Genomic DNA, 18903 nt, shown 5'->3' on the forward strand with positions numbered 1-18903 from the left:
AAAGAACCCAGCGAAATCAGATCAACAGAGAAGCATCCTGGCAGCAGACAAATACAGCAGCAGGGCACTGCTGCAATGGTCTCTCCGTGCCTGCCAGCCACCACAGCCCACCTGAGGGGGTTAGGCGAAGGTGCAAAACAGAGTGAGCTTTGCACTGGATTTTAAGCTTCACTCCCACCACATTGACTGCTCCCCTCTCCCCAGCCACCGGCAGGGATGAGCACAGAGCGGCTCAGGTGAAACCCCAGGAACACATCAGCTCCAGCTACCAGTACAGCCAATGCCTTCGTACAGTTTTTCAGAGCCAAAGGTCCTGATTTTCTGTGTGTCTTTGGCATCACAGAAGCCCAGATGTCTCCATCTTCCCAGGTGTCAAGCTTGATGCTCTCCAGATGGCACCTTGATTGCTTGAAGCTTCACTGATCAAGTCACCAGGCTAGATTGGCTCCATCATGCACATTTGCCAAGCCCAGTCTATTTTCATTATGCCTTTCTCTACTAGGTGGTGAAGAAAGAATCACAGAATCATAGAATGGTTCAAATTGGAAAGGATCTTAAAGATAATCTCATTCCACCCCCCTGCCATAGGCAGGATCACTTTCCACTAGAACAGGCTGGTCAAAGCCCTGTCCAACCTGGCCTTGAACACTGCCAGGCATGGGGCAGCCACAGCTTCTCTGAGCAACCTGTGCCGGTGCCTCACCACCCTCACAGTGAAGAATATTTTCCTAATCTAAATCTACCCTCTTCCAGTTTAAAGCCATTCACTTAATCCTATCACTATATGTCCAAAAAAGTCCCTCTCCAGATTTCCTGTAGGTTGCCTTTTGGTACTGAAAGGCTGCTGTAAGGTGTCCCTGAAGCCTTTTATTTTCCAGGCTGAACAAGCCAATCTCTCTCAGACTCTCTTTGTAGTAGAAGTGCTCCAGCCCCCTGAGCATCCTCATGGCTCTTCTCCCAACTCGCCCCAACAGCTCCTCATCCCTCTTGTGCTGGGTGCTCCAGAACTGCACACAGTACTGCAGATGAGCAGTACTCATGAGAGGTCTCATGAGAGCAGAGCAGAGGGGCAGGATCACCTCTTTCCACCTGCTGGTCACGCTCCTTTTGTTGCAGCCCAGCATACAATTGGCTTTCTGGGCTGCAAGCACACACTGCTGGGTCATGTTGAGGTTCTCATCAGACAAAAGAGCGCCACTTAAACCTTCTGAGAACAAAGTTGTCAAGCTAATAACTCAGCCAGTTAAGAAAGAAAGAAAAAGAAACAAGGTCAGGTTGAGCTGTCTGCCCAGAACTAAAGCTCAATGCTGTCCCAGGTAGCAGGACCCTGTGCTGCTGGCACAGGATCCCCCCCTGCCTGCAGCTGCCACATACATGCCCATGTTAGAGATGGTTAGAGGTACCATCCCCATCAAGAAAACTGATCATTACCTGTGATATAAATATGAGAGGAAAAGAGTTCATTTTTAGATTGAACTACTGCTTTTTAGCTTTACTGTTTCTACTGAGAGAAGCATGTGTTAGCATCATGATCCTTTTTGCAGCAATATAGGCACAGATCTTAGAATCACAGAATCATTGGAAAACACTTTTGAGTACAACTGTAAACCTAACTCTGCCAAGTACACTATTGCCACCAGTCCCCTCAGCACAGCCCTGCTTTTCAGTTGCTTCACGAGTTCGTGTGACTTTTGAGTTCTTGTGACTTTCATAAGCAATGTATCAAATTCTGTTCAACTCAAACTTCCCAGTGAACTAAATTCCCCTTTGTCGAGGTGCTGAAGTCTCATCTGCCCTTTTCTTGTTCTACCTCATCTTTGACACCGAACTGCCCTGTACTTAGTGGAGACATTTCACTCTACATGAGCATAAAAGCCGATTTCCCTCAGTTTCCATTTTTAAAAACTCTGTTCTGCCCCAAAAAAGTATCAGTGCACAGTAATTTGACTATATTTAAAGCAGGGAAGTTCCTCTTTCACTCCGAAACTACTGTTTCGCTCACATTGAATCTGGGAGGTTCAGCAAACATTTCCTTATGACCTGCTTTCCAGCTGACTTGCCCAGTCTGACTGACTGTGGCTGCTCAGTCTTGCTTTCATTAAGGGAAGATAGCACAGGATCACCCATTTTAGCAACCCGCCTCTCTCCATAATGGCTTGTGATTTGCATCTTTTGATTTTCACAGTGCTCATCTGCATGAGCTGCGAAGCACCCAGCGCTGCTAAGAAGATGTGTATGGAGGTGAGTGAGAGCCGACGGTCCTCCTCGAGATGCAGGAGCTGCATACGGTCTCTGGTGCATGCCTGCCTGCTGACATTAGGCTGTTTTCACTTCCCAGGGGGTTTCTCTCAGGGGGATCTGAGGGCCTTTATCAGAGAAATAAGGCAGGTGTCTTGAGATCTGCTGAGGGACATGGGTCACTGTTCCTCTTCCTCGTCACACCTGCTCGTTTGTGCATCCTCACACTATCTCCTACTGCTGCCAGGGACTTTGGGAGACCAGCACCACACTTTACCTCCCAGGGATCCCTGAGGGTGATAAAGTTTCACAGGGGTGTTTAGCAGATATTAGAGCTAGACAAAGGACAGAAACAAGGATTTTGTCTCTTGTGCTGCACTCCACATACAGGAACGGGTGATGGTGTGTCTATTTGCCGTTTGGTTGATGTGCAATACCACACGAGGATAGTAAGAAAGTACTCAGGTTTCTCCAGGGCATGAGAAAAGGCTGGCCCATAAATGTTTTCTTTTCTTTTCTATGTTGGAGGCAAGGGAAAAAAATAGGCAAGGATTTTGATTTAGGGAAGAGGCTTTGTGGAAACCCAGCCCTCCACAGCGCGCATTTGGGGCCAATAGCAAATTCCTTACTGAATTAAATGTACAAATCCCCAAGTGCTCAGAATTGCACAGTGGGATCCTCCAGGGGATGGTTGTTCCTCAGCTCCCAATGAGAGCCACTCCGTGCCCTGAAGCATATGGCGAGACCTCACTTACTCACTGCTTTATTTGAATGGTAAAACACAGGCATTGTTCTCATTTACAGTGACAGCTATATATTTTTTATCTGCCTAAATCACACACCACAGCAGTCAGCTCCATGAGTTCTTCTTCGCTTATCAGTATTGAAAACACTAGCTTTTCTGAGTCTGTATTTTGCTATTTCCGCAGTTACCAGCACTGTACTATTTCAGTGCTTCTAGGCTGGGTGTGACACATAGATCACATTCCATAGGTTGTAAGGGACCTCTGGAGACCACCTAGTCCGACCCCCTGCCAAGGCAAGGCCACCTAAAGCAGGTTACACAGGAATGTGTCCAGGTGCGTTTTGAATGTCTCCAAAGAGGGAGACTCCACAGCTCCCTGGGCAGCCTGTTCCAGTGCTCTGTCACCCTCAATATAAAGAAGTTCTTCCTCATGTTGAGGTGAAACTTCTTGTGTTTTAGTTTTTAGTCTCTGTGCTATGCCATGTGTTGTCACAGCAGGTACTGGGCTGGTTTTCTGCCCCCAAGTCATGCCAAAAACCCACTCACTGGGGCTCAGCTGTGAGTAGCACTGGCTTGTCCCTCCCTGCAGATGCCATCCCCGAGGCTGTCCACCCAGCGCTGAGCTCTATCAGCTACACGGGTCAGCCAAGGAGCTGCATTCCCCACCCAGCAGGGCATTTTGTTGTGAAAGTCCCTTCCTCCCGGCTCCACCACGCTGCTACTGCATCCCTCTGCCCCTGCCCGCCAGGGTGCCCTTCCTGCAGCAGCACGGGGACATGGCACTTCCCCAGCACCTCCCAGTTACATGATTTGTGCCTCAAAGGAAAGGAAGAAAGTGCTCACCCTATCCAGTTTGTGGCTTTCATGAATGCTGCTGCTCTGCCCCCTTCAGTGAGGCCACTGAGTGCAGTCAGTGCCCACCTGTGTCGCCTAAGCCGCAGACATGGTTTGCTCTCAAACGCTCACAGTCCCGTGTGAACGGAAAGACATGAACTCCATGCACTGTTCCCCAGGGTCCACGTGCACCTCCACAAAACCCCGGCGGGCCACAGTGCACCCACCTGCGTTGTTCCCTGCTTGACACGAACTCCAGGCTCCAGCGTGTTTCTCTCCAGACAACCCGCTGCCCCCTGTGCTTGCCTTATGCCGGCTAATAGAATAGCTTTGAGCCCAATTAAACCAGCCAGACTGGCCAGCTGTCTGCAATAGATGCATTTTCTTCCCCCAGGCAGCACATCTCCGAGCTTCCTGGCAGGATATTGCCACAGCTGCAGCTCCCACCTGATCCCAGGGACCCTGTCCCTCGCAGGCTGGCCCCGTGACCATCTAGGACAGGCGACCCTCTTTCCCTCGGGAAGCAGGACTGGCTGAGGAGGAGGCTGACATGGTGCTGGCTGTACCCACAAGCTCCACATTGCAGCTTGGCAGCGGACGAGTGTGATGGTCTGAGCATCTCCACCGCCTTGAGCAGCACAGCAGGCTATGTCAGGGTGACCTTTCCTTGTGTGCCTGACTGGCCTTCATGCAGTCACCAGGCAAAGGCAGCTCAGACACCTTTAATGGATTTCCCGGTTATCAAAGTAGACTTCTTTATAGAATAGATCGATTTATTTTCAGTTAAGCTGAAAAGCCTTCATAGACATTTTAAAGACTATCTTTGTCTAGCCTGAGCTAAGCCTTCCCACCATCCTCTTACTGCAGCGTGTAACTGTGGTTCAGATCCAATTAATTTGAACATTTTCCTTCTAGAAACATTTCCCATCCTGCTCTTTTTTATGTCCTCCCTGCAAGGTTTTCTCAAGACTGCTCTTAGAATAAGCTTCGTTACAAGCCTCATGAAATTCAGAATTTAAAAATATCTTGTGGGGATTCTTTCTTCAGGATAATTCATCCAGAAGAGTAAACAATCCTCATGTGTACTGACTTTGATAAGAAAGTACTTCAAATGAGACACACTTCACATTAGTACAAGACAGATACAAGGCATTTGTTTTAAAAACACTCCACAACCCCGTTACGAGCCTGTGCTGAGGCTTCCCAGGGCCCTGGCTGGTGCTTTTTTAAATAATTCAAAATTGTGATTGGTTTTGGTGTTTGGTTTGGGTCTTCTTGAGTGCCATATTTTCCTATTTACATCCACAGTACATACTTCTTGCAGTTTCACTATCTACTTTTCACAGATTGCAGTAAATAAAAGCTACAGCTGTGAAGGTTTAGGACTGAGGAAGATTCCTGAAGGACTACCTGCTGCAACAGAAATCCTCGATTTCAGCTTCAACATGCTCCCTTCCCTCGAGAATTCAACCTTCTCTGAGCTGAAGTCTCTTCGCCACTTGGACTTAACAAGGTATACCAATTGCTATGCCAATTTTTTAAGTCCCTATGTTCCCTAAAACTTAGAGAAAGACAGTTTGGTCCTTGGAAATGCACAGCTTTTACTTAGGAAAACAGATTTTCATTTTATTCAGCTGGCTGCTAAAAGCCTCGTGTCACCCTGACTTCCATAAATGTCTCTTCACATCCATCATTTCAGGGCAGATTTTTTATCTCACCAGGACCCTGTATGTAAATGTGAGCTTACAATTACCAGTAAGTACTTACAAACAGTACTGGAAAAGAAAGACACTTTTATCCTGGTGCAGGCAACTGACCATGAGTTTTTACAGCTACAAAGTGCAGTTTGGACTATCACATATATGGGGAGAGCTTTGCAAGATAGGCCACTGATGCTGGTTTCTGTTGTTTTCTCAAGGTGTCAGATAAACTGGGTGTATGATGGTGCCTTTCACAGCAACAGGCAGCTGAAGACACTCGTGCTGACAGGAAACCTGCTCATGTTTCTCTCTGACACAGCGTTTGTTGGCCCACAGTCCCTGAAGCAGCTTATTTTAACACAGACGGGAATAACAAGTATGTCCTTTATTCCAATGACGAATTTGGACAGCTTGGATACCCTCATCTTGGGCAGTAACCACATCTCCTCGCTGCAGCTTCCTCCCAACTTTCCTACTCAAAACCTCAAATACCTTGACTTTCAAATGAACAACATAAGAACAATCACAGCAGATGATGTCTCTCTTCTGCAGAGGACCAGCAATATAACTCTCATCTTTAAAGGCAATGACATTACATACATCGAACCTGGAGCTTTCCAGTCCCATTTCTACAGTTTGGACTTTGGGGGCTGTGCTGACATCCCTGGAATCCTGGTGGGGCTACAGAACTCCACAGTCCAGACCCTTTGGCTGGGAACATTTCATGGTATGAAAAAGGAGCCCTTCATAAGCCCAGATGTTTTACAAGGCCTCTGTAATATCTCTGTTAAGGATCTCTATCTGCAGCTACGGCACTTCAGGAACCTGAATGCCAACATGTTTCGTTGCTTGACTAGGCTCCGAAAGCTGGACCTAACTCAAACCCACATCAACGCGTTGCCCGCCGACATCAGTGGCATGAGCTCGCTAGAAGAGTTAGTTCTGAACGCAAACTCGTTTGAGCACCTCTGCAATATCAACTCTGCCTCCTTCCCCTCCCTCATCCACCTCCACATCAAGGGGAACTCAAAGGTCCTGCAGCTGGGCTCTGGCTGTTTGGAGAAACTGGCAAAGCTTCAGCATCTCGATTTAAGTAAGAGTTATATCGAAAGCTTTGACTGCTGTAAGGGAGCACTGAGTGGTTTGAGCAGTCTTCGGCAACTGAATCTGAGCCACAACACCAAGCTGCACCTCCACGATGTGTTCATGGAAGATGGTGCTAGCCTGGAGCTGCTGGACCTAGCTTTCACTCCTCTTCACATCAACACTTCACAGGGCCCTTTCCGAAGTTTGCATCTCTTGCAAGTGCTGAATCTTTCCTCCTCCCACATTAATACTAGCAATCAGCGTCTCTTTCAAGGCCTGGAAAGCCTCATACTCCTGGACCTTAGCCAAAATAACTTTGAGTTGGGGATCATGCAAAATGACAAGCTGTTCCAAGAACTACCCAATTTAGAGGTACTAATTTTATCATCCTGTGAACTGACAGCAATAGGTGACCAAGCATTTCACAGTCTCAAGAAGTTACGGCACGTTGATCTGAGCCGCAATAAACTTGCTGCATTCAGCACAGATGCATTTTCAAACCTCAAGAACATCTATCTCAATTTTGCCCACAACAGGATCCATATTGTACCAAGTGACAAGCTAGCACCCCTAGCTGGCCACTGCATAATCAATTTAAGTTACAACCCTCTGAACTGTACCTGTTCCAATATTGATTTAATCACCTGGTACAAGCAGAATCTGGATAAAATTGAGGACCCTAAAGAAACGAGATGCTCTGAACCCAAAGGGCTATCTGGGGCTCAGCTGACCGCTGTCTCGCTCTCCTGTGGGATCACCACAGGAGGAATCATTGCAGTTGTCCTGGCTATTTTATTCTGTGCTGCTGTGTTCATTTGGGGTGCTCGCTATTTCAAGAAAAACTACCAGAAAATATAAATGTATGATGGAGACATAGAAAAGCTCTACAGCAACTGTATTAAGATGAAAGGCAACTTACTGGTTTTGTGATATGTATTTCCTTATCTTTTGTAGTACGCTGTCCATTTGTACTATGAATTTTAGAAAAATAATGAAAGAATTTTATTTGAGAGCTGGCAAAATAAACTATGAGCTAAGCCTTGAACATGAATAACTTCTCCGAAAGAGAAATCCTAGTTCAGCTCAATGTTAACCCTGGTGCCCCAGCTACTGCAGTTTATGCATTTGTAAAGGGATGATCCAAGGCCCAAAAAAAGAAAACCAAACTCCCATCACCACTCCCACAAAAAAACCCCAGACACTCCTAAACCAACCAAACCCCCACCTCTATCAAATGCCCTTGAAAACCAGTGCTGTTTAAGAGCTGGGTCTGTTAAAAGGAAAATCATCTTTCTGTGAAGAACCGGCACAACATTCATAGTCACTTAAGACCCACTCTTGCAAGACTGATAGAAACAGCCTGTATCATTGCTCTGATTTCTTTAAAATATTTTTGATCCATTCCTGGCCATTAAGCCTCTGTCTGTCCATCTCTCACCCTGGGACAGGCCCTGCTCCTGTACGATTTCCTAGACTCCCCAGTAAGCAGGGACTAGCAATGATTTCATCTCTAACCATAGAATTTGTAGAATTGGTCAAGAATCCATGGATGCTTGGCACTATGCTTTGCTTGCACAGGGCAAAAAACCAACACCAACAGCTATGAGGCTTTCCTGTGCCAGCCTGAACTGTTTCCTCTGGCAGCAGCCCAGGAAAGAAAACTAGAGACTGTAAGGGAGGGATGGGGGGTGCAGTGGGAGCAGCAACCTCATCCCACCAGTGCTCCTGGTGATGACAGCTACCCCACATTGCATGCATCCCTGGAGTGGAGCTGGAGTCTCTTTGCTCCAGTGGGATACAGAACAGCTACGCAGAAAAAAACCAAACCCAGAAGTCAGACTTACTATTTACTTTTACTAAACAATCAAATCCCTTTTTCTGCCCGTGGCAAGACAGAGTATGCACATTTGACCAAGAGTGTGCCTGCCCATCTGCCCTGTGTTAACATACCATGATTTATGGAACTAGTGCTTTAATAACAGGCTAACCTGATGTATAGACACAACCTTCTCAGAGGGTATGACCCTTCTGTCTCCACGGCGGAGGATGCACCATGTGGAGTCTTGCCCTACCATGGCAACGCTCCCCGGTGTGTCACCAAAATGGGGAAGGTGCGCCCTCTCTCAACACTTCCCATGCACGACGCCACATTCAGCTTCAGCTCCAGCTCCTGCCCCAAAGGCATTTCCTCAGCATTTTCCTTCCTAACATGCTATAAGCTAAGATTTCAAAGATCCCTGCTGGACTAGAAAGCTTTTGCTCATTTCTGAAGATACTGCTGCCAAGAATCCCTGCTTGGTCTTCTCAAGAAAGAAATACCTCTCTTATTTGAAAAGATCCTATTACTGTCTGCTAGCAGATCAGACTAACACAATAGGATTCTTGCACCTTTCAAATGCTTTCACATCACGTACAGTGCCTTCCTTACCCCACAGCTTCTCCTCCTCCTGCCTTTGTAGCCGTACGCTGCCCAAGGGTGTGCAGGGAGAGGTGTCTGATGTTTCTCTTCCAGCTGCCTATAAGCACTTCCGTATTAGGGGTACCAAGATGTTGTCTCTCCTCACAACTCTCCATATTGCTGATCCCTGTATTCCCTGTGTTTGCAGCCGCTGACACGCTCTGCACATAAACCTCCTCCTGAGCCCATCAGCAAACACTGTGCTCCAACTGCCCAGCCGCAGAACACCAAAGCTGCACGGGCCACCTGCACAGGGTGTTCCCTTCCACAAGGACTGCTCCAAAGAACAGAATGTTACCCAACAAACCACACTGCATGAGAGGAATCCGGGGCTTGTCCTTGGGAACAAGGCATGGATGCTCCTCAAGTCACCCTAGGGTTCAAGGCACATTTTCTCCTCCCACTGCAAATCTGAGTAGTTAAATGAGCAACCTCTCATAACTGTGTTACCTAACAATACAGCATGAATGCCAGTGTGTGCACCATTCAAGAGAGTCCTTCTTATTCCATTGTTTCCCTCTTAAATTTGTGGGTTCAGAAATGTGACAGACAAATAGTGAAGTTAAAAGGGAGCATGGTGCAGTTCATAGCCTGGGACAGGCACAAAAAATTGCTGCAGGTATCAGACAGTAACTGGGGGAGATCCACAAATATCAGCAACCTGGGGAGAAAACTGCACATTAGGGTGATGCTTTCTGAAATACCTCTCCATTTGGAGAGAAGAAACCAGGATTTAACCACCACCAGTTTCTGAAATGGTGCCCAGTGTCATGATGTGAACTCATGTAGACTTCAGTCTGTCAAAACTCAAAAGATGGCGGAAAAGGTGAAACAGTGAATGTGTTCCTGTGCAATATCTATTTACACACAGCGTATTAAGTACAGACTTTCCTGTGACCCTTCTGTTTCCTTCTATGCAACTTAGTTTTGAGCACCATATCTTCATCTTACTTCTCTTTGATTTCCTTTAGTGTCATTTCTGCTTTCTTATTTGCCTGCAAAATGCCATTCATAGGACACTGTGCAAACAACATTGCTGAACAGTATACACCGTATGCTTCAGGATACACAAATCCTGAATACAGGTACTGATTATTCTGAAGAAAAATTTATATATGGCTATAGTACATTAAAATGTCCAGATTATATCTTAAAACTTTTTGAAGTCTAAAGATTTAGTCTTCTCGGATTACTTGGCAAGTATGTAAATGGAAAGAGACAGTAGATTTATTTTTCTTTATCTAATTTGTTTACCCCATCAAGCTCTGGTCTGATGCAGTCCATGGTTTCCAGTCAGGCCTTTTATCTTTGATTTTTTCAGATACGGCTGGGGAGTCAGCACACAGAGAGAATAAGGGAATTGCCTCAAGTGAATGGTGACTAACAGGATTGAACTCATCACCATGCTGGCTCTTGGGTTGTAGATGTCACTGAAGTCACCATACAACATGAAACTGCCAAGTAAAATTTGTTACCTGTACTCACACACAGGAGAAACTTGAGCAGATCTTGGCTAACAAGTCACATTTCAGAGAGCACTTTATTTCAGTTTGAGAAACCAAGACTCAGAGCCAAGTTCTTTCTTCCCCAACTGTGCCTAAACAAGATACTATCAGTTAGATGCAATTCAATTTTTTTAAGACGATTTCGCTCTGAATAGGTTGAAGAGGCCAATTTCTAAATCTGTTGACTTAAAAGAAACCATCCTGATGTTGATGATGCATCTTTTAAGAACTTTCTTATTCCCTGGTCTTGCCTGTACCTGGAAAAAGAGCAGGCAAGATCCCTTCCCAACCACTCACTCATACCACACCTCCTCAACTGGCAAATACAACGTAAATTGTTCCCCAGCAGCAGATGACATCCCTTTCCAGCAGATCTCTCAAACATCCTCTTGCCCCTCTATTTAATTCGCACCTACATTTTGAAAGGCTGTGTACTAGGAACTTACCTATGTTGTTGAGTCTTCTTATTCTACAGCCTTCTCCACTTTTCCTGATGCTCTCAATTCTTTGCAGCTTGAACCACAAACCCTAGCATCACTTTCTACCTTCAGTTCATTCAAATCCATCCTTGGCAGATGTCTGGGACTTTGAGCTGCTAAGTGCTAATCAAAATACTAGACTATAGATACAGCCAATGCAAAAGAAATCCCAAGCCATGAACTGGAACATTTGTCCATATACCCTCTAGTATCTTCATGTCCTATGATTTATTCTTTCTGAGCTACCATCTGAATCCAAGCTCGACATCCTTGTGAAGTCTTGCAAACTACGCAAGAGGAAAATATGGGGTCTAAGGGAGCATTGCATACTGGGAATTTAGTGCTGAAAAAGGGTGCTGACATCTCCCTTTCAGACCATGAAACCATTCGTGTTCCAGGCGAGGTGCAGTCTCTTCTTACAACAGTAGATGTGAGGATGAGAGGCCATGCCAGACAGTAGCAGTAAACTTTCTGACTTCTTCCTCAACGCAAACCCCTCACACCACCCCTTTCCTCTAGCCATGAACACTGTGGAGATTCACTCGGGGCACGCAGGTTTCTATGCCTCCCTGGACAGACGCGTTTGCTGCTGTTCACAGCCAGGGATGGCACAAGAAGTCAGTCCTTAATTCCAGTCATTTCCTTCCCCTGGGCTGCTGGATCCTGCTCTCCCCTCCTAGATGCATCATACCTCCTTGCCAGTGCACCAGTTTTGCAGACTATCTGCCTTCTGCTGGGTTGCATCAAGTTGGAAAGTTCGGGGGTGACCTGCAGCTTCCCCTCACCTATTGGTTTCAAATAGAAAGCAAAGGTGCAAAAGTGATGCTGTAACACTGCTGCACTTGTTTTGTACATAGGAAAACACAGAGAAAACAATGTAATAAGCAAAACGTGAACAAAACTAACTCCCTGTCAGGCAACTATGCAGAGCTACCAGCAATGGAAAAGTGAAGATGTATGTATTTTAATAGAAGCTGCTCCTATTGTAATGGATGATAGATGTTATGGAGGAAAGATTTAAATGTCACATTACAGCCTACCGACATTGCTTCGTTACCAGTCAGGGTATGTTGTCCAGCATCGCCCTGTGCCTACTTATCAACAGCAGATCAGCAGTTTCAGCCACTGCCTGAGACAAGGTACTCAGCTATGCAGCCCTCCTCTGTCTCCAGCCTGAACTGCATTTCCTCATGCAGAATCCTTGACAGCATATGCTTTAAGGGCCCCAGAGCTGGCCCCAGAGGAGAAAACACGAAACTGTCCGCCCCTGAGTAGAGCAGAGATGTATCTAAGTCACAGGAATGAAAACAGTTCAAGGAGAAATGCTAACACAACAGCGTTTCATGCTGAATTTTTATTTCAATGTTATCCAACTGCATAAGTATAAATAATCGTGTTCAATATATAACAATTATGACATCCATAAGGAGTTTCTTAGAGAAAATAAGACTGCACACACTTTATTGCACAGACCCTAACAATTTTTTTTTTTTTTTTTTTTTTGTTTTTCTTGATTTTTTTTTTTTTTTTTGTAAGCTGAGGAATCTACAGCAGGAAGTCTACAAAAGAACACATCAGATCTACAATCACATAAAGACTGACCAAGTAGAACACGGGCAGGAGGATCTCTAACAGCTCACTGATAAGGTAAACACCAACAAACAGGTACTACATAACACAAGCTTAAGCACTGCTACACTTCCAAAATGCAAAGAACTTAGTTGTCAGAAGTGATGATGAGCTATACAAAATATACATAAAGGTTACTGTAAACAAAAAGCTAGATGTACTTTAAAGGAAACAAAAGGATAGCTGAAAAAATGCATAAGACTGTAAACTAAGAAATACCTTCCAGACAGAAATGTTATTTTGAAGTGCATTAGCATTCATTTGCAGTAACTGCCAAAGCACAGATGAACTGTAAATGTTGAGACCATTTTATCTTTAAAACTGCCCAAGAAACATTATCCATTGTTCACTAGCTCCTCTGTGAATGCATCAAAGGCAGTATGAATGTACTAGTGCCACATGAAAAATCAGAAGGACTTGTTTGTGATAATATCTTTCCATGAGAGGTTTGCTGTAATCTAACTCAACTAATCAGTATAATAGTTTTCACCAGAGGGAAATTAATTCTGCACACTGTCAGCTGTCATACAAACCTCCAAGTCAAGATTACACTGTGCTTTTACGAATAATTTTCTAGCTTTTGAGACAGAAAGACAATCCATAAGCCCTGACAAAACAGGAAGAGCCTAGCTCTACTGTGGGCACATATAACAGACATAAGCAAAACCACCATTCTACTGATCCCAATCATTAAAAAACATGCATCTGCTAGGGTACTTTGTAGTGCTTCTGTTTCAAATTTTACCTTTCATCCCTCAAAACAAACTAAATACCTCCATGCTAAAATGATCAAAGTCTGTATGTTCCACAGTATATAAAATTTAAATAAGGCTTAGCAAAAGTAAAAAGACAGTCACATTCTAGCACCAAATAGCTCCAACAGGTTCCTTTGTTACAAAATGCTTCTTTTGTAATTACAGTATTTTATTTTGTTTTTGCATACAAATAAAAAGATTATCCTACAAAATGTATGGAGCTACTCAATGCATTTAGAAATGAATGTGAAACCCAGAATCACCTGCTAAAAATAGCAAGTTAAGTCTACAACATAAGGCCCCAGCTATGTATTAAAATGTATCAGATGTCCTGAATTTTTTTGAAGATGATACTGAAACAGCTTTTTTTCCTTTTTACCTTGTTGTAAAATAGAGAAAAAGCTAAACTGTATGAAGTTAACTATGCAGACCTATATGCCACGATAATATGTATTCTCTAAATGTACTAAAACCAGGGATGAACATACTAGTACTGCAAGTCATGTGCTTATACTTGTGCCTCACACTGTAAGGGCCTGAATTCAAAAAAGCTCAGGGAACTCAAGAGGGAATTGCAGCAAAAATAAAGCACGCAGTGTGTGCTTCAGTCTCAGCCTTGTCTGATGTGAAGGTCAGCGAACACACTCCCAATAGACAAGATGAGAACCACCATTTGACCAGAGAACACAACTCTTGCTGGGATGCCCTGATAACCAAGTGGTCCTCCTGCAGCTTTAACGACACCCACTCTAAGAGACACGCTTTGTGCAGTAGGGAGATGCGGATAGGTCTTGTGTTAGATCTGGTGAATCAGTCAGCCAGGTACAGTACTATCAAAATTGGATTATTAAAAATACATGTAAAAACTCACAATAAGTCACTGTATTTATTCTGTACTAGTAATTTTTTAACCTCTAGCTAGGATTTTAGTAAGTAAAAATGTGGCCTGTTTCTGTTTTCTAGTCAGACCAATGCTTGTGCATATTCCATGCTAGGTCTGAGTCTTAATAATTTGGTTTTATATTTGAGTATGGCAAATAAGTGGCAAAGCAACTATCTTAAAAAAGGGAAGAGTAAACAACGCAATCAGCAGCAAAGTATATATGCTACATTCAAACCCCAAACACATTGCTAGGTATTTACAGAGGAGATCTTTTCTTCAACAGCTCTCAGCTGTAAAGGTATTCTTGTACAAATACTATATGGTAACAGTTTTACCGGTTACAATTGGGAAGGCATTTCGAAAAGAAAAAAAAAAAAAAAAAAAAAAAGAGTCCTGTTTTTATATATCCCCTTATTCTCGCTCTTCAGTGACATGAAAGCTTCGCAGCACAAAGACACGACACAGTGCTGGTTTAAAGGCAGTCCAACATATTGACATTAGTTCAGCAAGTCTTGAATTCACACCGGCCAGCTCTTACAGTTAACAGGATTTTTTGTGAGGACTGCTCCATGGAGCTTCCTTTCCTCGCCGCTGCCGAGATGAGTCTTTGTCGTCAGAAAGTGCGTTAGGGCGGTCAGGTGTGGTTGCTGATCTGGATAGATCTTTACCTACATTCTGTTTTCTTGAAGCAGACTGCTGAGTCTGAACGGCATCTTTTCCCTTTACATCCCCAGTGTTAACAAAAAAAGACTTTTCTTGATTTCCAGGCTTTCCCCCAAGGTTTGAAGCAGGGTGGTGGGCTTCTGCTACAACAGCAACACTGTGCAAGGCCATCAGTGAAATGCTTTTAGTCATTTCTGCCTTACCGCTCCCTGTGGAAGAGGTGCCTTTCTTACTCAGTTCCTTGCAGGGTAGAGGAAGCTCAGGTGAGCCTGCTTTAACCTTTGCAGAAGATGCATCACTCTTTGCTGAAGACAAAACAGAGACTTCTTGTCTACATTCAGAGAAATTGGCTGAACAAGTCAGCGGCTTTCCTGGTGCTGCAGCCACACGACAAGAACTCTGCCCGCTAGCAGCTGACAAATGCTTTATTGTGATCTGCTTGTTTACATCCTCTGGCTGTTTTTGATTAACTTGTCCCTTCCCTTTTGAATCTTGAGAGCTTTTGCTACTTGCAGTTGTTTTTTCTGCTCCTTTCCCTCTGGCATCGCAGTTCATGAGGCAAAGGGTAGGCTCTACTTTCCCACTGTCAAGCTGAACATAAAGTGCATCAGTGCGTATTTTTCCTTCGGGTCTTTTGTCTGCAGAGATCACCTCAGCACTAGGACTCCTGTCTGCCTGTTTGCTCAGCAAGGGAGGGTCTTTCACAGTGGAAAACTTTGGAGACACGGTTTGTTTTTCACTGAGGTGAAGTTGCTTTTGATCAGCAGATCCCCCCAAGCCTCCTGGTTCTTGCCTCGGCATCTGCTTAGAACTCTCTGGGCCTGCTGATATGGGGCCGACAGCAGAAGATTTAGGTTTGGTGTCAGGAGCGATGCTGCTCATCTGCAGGGTGGCTACTGCGCCATGCTCCAAACTCATAGACCTTTCGGTCTGCCCATGTTCAGTGGTCACTTTTCTCACAGAGCCCGAAACAGAAGAAAGGGGATCTGGCACATTTTTACTGGCATATTTCCCATCTTTCCGGGAACCAGTAGACACCTGAATAGTAGTTTCTTTTTCTTTTATGGTTGGAGTGCAGGATTTTTGTGACAGTGTCTGTTTATCCAAGTACTTAGCCTTAGATGAACTCGTATCAGAGGCTGGCCTGTGTTTATAACTGCTGCTTTCCACATAGGTGGCAGCAGGCTTCACATGTTCTTCGACACCTACATGAACATCTACAGCACATTTTCTGCTTACAGAGTCTCTCACAGCAGGGGAGCCTGAAGTGTTAAGCTGCTGTTGAGGAACTTGGCTGGACTGCTCTTTCTTCATAGTCTGAAGCCTCACGTCAGGGAGCTGTTTCTGATCTTTTGTTCCTAAATCTTTGGCGTTGTCCTTCTGCACAGAGCAAACTGGCGCAGATTTCTCATTTTTTGGACCACAATCCATTGAGGGTTGCACAGGCCGTTTGGATGGAAGAGCTTCAATCTTTGACTCTGCAATAGTTTTCTTAGACTCAGTGAGAACTTTCTGCTTGGTTATATCCCTTTCCATGAAACTACTAGCAACACTGCTGTCATCTGTGCCTAGCTGTTTCAGTGATTCTTTGCTATCCTTAGGTGGGGCCTTGGGGCCAGCTGCCTGCATTTTTCCTTGCATCTGAGGTGGAATGGCAAAATCAGCGCAATTTTTTTCGCTGCTTTTGGAGTAGCTTGTTATCAGGACATCCGAGACAGATACCTTCAGAGATGGCTCCCTGATCACCTCCACCTTTGCAGGAATAGGCTCACAACTTCTCTGGGCCACTGGCTGTTTGGCAGGCAACTCCTTCTGTATTTGCTTCTCTTTTCCTACAGCTTTTTCAGGAGTGCTTTGGACAGCAGAATGTTTGGAGTATGTTTGAGTAGTTTTAATGCTCTGACTTTGAGTAATGCAAGACTTCACCTCCGTTGAGTTGTCCTTCTGTTTTGAAGGGGAGGTGTCTCTCTTTTGAACAGCTTCAGTAACAGAAATATTGCCTTTAGCAGCTGGGTTAGAAACCTTTTTCTCTGTCAGCACTCCTGCAGCCATAGGGGTGAGTGGTAAATTTGGAGAACTCTTGCTTGTTTGCAGAATCTGAGGCTCTGCTACGCTGACTTTGCCAGATTTTGAATAGCTTAACAACTGCTCTTTCTGACAGGCCAATTCTGCCTTCCCACCACTTCCTTGTGGTGCTGGGGGTTTAGGAGATCCCCCATCACTACTGGTGCTCTGTCCTTCCGGCAGGATGCACAAAGGCAGTTCAGTCTTCGAAGCCTGTGGCCCAGAAAGTAAGGCAATGTCTAGTGTGCCTTCTATTGGCTTCAAACAGGAAACAGACCTCCCATCAAGTTTATATTCTGAGGGACTTTTTCTGACAGGAGCCTCAGTGGAAATAAGGGCTGATTTTTCCACACTTGTATCCGCTCGGCCATTCAAGGTCTTGAGAGGAACAAAAGAAACTGAGTTAATCTGAGCAGCATGTGCACTGCCAATAAAAGCTCTACCATCAGCAACTGCAGTGGTGTCCTGCTGTATGTTTATGGGTCTTCCTGCATTAAGTTGAAGGCATTCATGAACATTTGATGTCAGTTTAGGTTTTAGCACTGGACAGACACTGTCATCTTTTTCTTCGATGGACATTTTCTTTCTAAGATAATCAATATTTGCAAGTTTACCATCTAATCTTTCAAATTTGACAAATTCTTTTGTTGGTACATTTTTATCTGTGTTTTCTCCCTTTCCATTTAGCATCCTGTCAGTGGACTGAGGTAGAACATCTTGCAGTGTACACGGAGGGGAAATTCTTTTGAAGTCGTAAGAAATATGACCAAGTTCATTAGGCAAAGGCCCATGACACAGCATCTGCACATCTAAAGCAACACCATCATTTGATCTCAAGTTTGCATTCTTTTGAAGGGTGTCTTTGAGTATGCCACCAGCTGACTGGGTCTCCAAAGCAACAATTTTTGTTTCAAACTGATTCGATCTTTCTAAAACCTTCTGGAATGCTTTTTTGTCTCTTTCTTCCAATCTTAAGGTATTGGGATTTTCTGGTTCACTGCCAGATTCATGTATAGCAGCATTTGCTTTTTCAGCAAAATCTTGCTTTTTCATAACTATCTTAACCTTCAACTTCTCCTTGTCTAGCTCATCGATGGATTCTTGCCTACCTAATTTTCGGGAGATGGGTCGTTTCAAGCAGCCCTGCTCTGCAGGCCTGACTCGTGTGAGTGATGGTACATCACATACATTCTCCTCTAAGCTCTGAAGAGTTACCTCCCTCTGGGACACTTCTCTATTCACTTCTTCCTGGGTCACTTCCAGACTGTGTTTCCGTGAACATAAGTGTTTCTTATCGCTGCCATAAGAGGGAGCTAGTTTCTCTTCAGACTGGACTCTCTTTAACAGTGGAGATCTTGGTGGCTCTGCACTCTTTGGCCTAACAATATGCCTTACAATAGTTGGAGGAGAGTGCATTTTGCTAGGAAAAGATTGAGCTATTTTTGTATTTCCAACTGAATGTCCTAGCAATGGTGATGGAGATCGCTGAGGGGATGTTGGCTGAGGTGTTGGAGAAGGTGTCCGTGCAAGAGGAGAGAGAGGAATGCTGCCAGCTGATTTGCGTCTTCCCGATCTGTATCTTTGCCCACCAAGCTTTGGACCCAAGCCATGAAGAGTGCTGGGTCTTATGTGCCCTGAACCAGCTGGAGAATTGGGAGCACTTGAACTAGGGGAGCTACTCTGGGAAGAGTTAGTACCTACAAAAAGAACAAACAAATATAAGATTAGCAAGATTTCTAAATTTTGTCTAAATGCTCAGTGAGACACAGAACTTGCACCAGTCCAAAAGGCTTACGTGCCTTTTGCTGCCACAACGTTGCAAAATCTGGCAGGTTTCGAATGACTGAACTGTAAACCCCTCATC

General features: G+C 44.7%; 2 protein-coding genes across 12 annotated transcripts in view; one reads left to right on the forward strand and one right to left on the reverse strand.

Annotated features, from left to right (window-relative positions):
- Window positions 1-2229: 2229 nt before the first annotated feature.
- Window positions 2230-7507, forward strand: CD180 (CD180 molecule). The gene is made up of 3 exons (XM_030470569.1): window positions 2230-2241; window positions 5098-5330; window positions 5736-7507. Exons 1-3 carry the CDS (start codon window positions 2230-2232, stop codon window positions 7459-7461), a joined length of 1971 nt encoding a protein of 656 aa, XP_030326429.1. The 3' UTR covers window positions 7462-7507.
- A 4864-nt stretch (window positions 7508-12371) lies between these two features.
- The window catches only part of MAST4 (microtubule associated serine/threonine kinase family member 4), a 296950-nt gene continuing 290418 nt past the window's right edge, over window positions 12372-18903 (reverse strand). For all 11 annotated transcript variants that reach the window (XM_030512637.1, XM_030512641.1, XM_030512640.1 and 8 more), the window contains one exon: window positions 12372-18736. In XM_030512637.1, the coding sequence (XP_030368497.1) occupies window positions 14853-18736 (3884 nt within the window). In that variant the 3' untranslated portion in view covers window positions 12372-14852. The remainder of the gene's footprint in view (window positions 18737-18903) is intronic.

The sequence above is a fragment of the Strigops habroptila genome, chromosome Z (genome assembly GCF_004027225.2).
Source record: "Strigops habroptila isolate Jane chromosome Z, bStrHab1.2.pri, whole genome shotgun sequence".
In the NCBI taxonomy this organism is placed as follows: domain Eukaryota; kingdom Metazoa; phylum Chordata; class Aves; order Psittaciformes; family Psittacidae; genus Strigops; species Strigops habroptila.

Excerpts from the sequence above, each read along its gene's own strand:
- CD180 (XM_030470569.1), top strand. Across the intron at positions 5,331-5,735 it reads CGCCACTTGGACTTAACAAG|GTGTCAGATAAACTGGGTGT; the intron begins GTATACCAATTG and ends TGTTTTCTCAAG.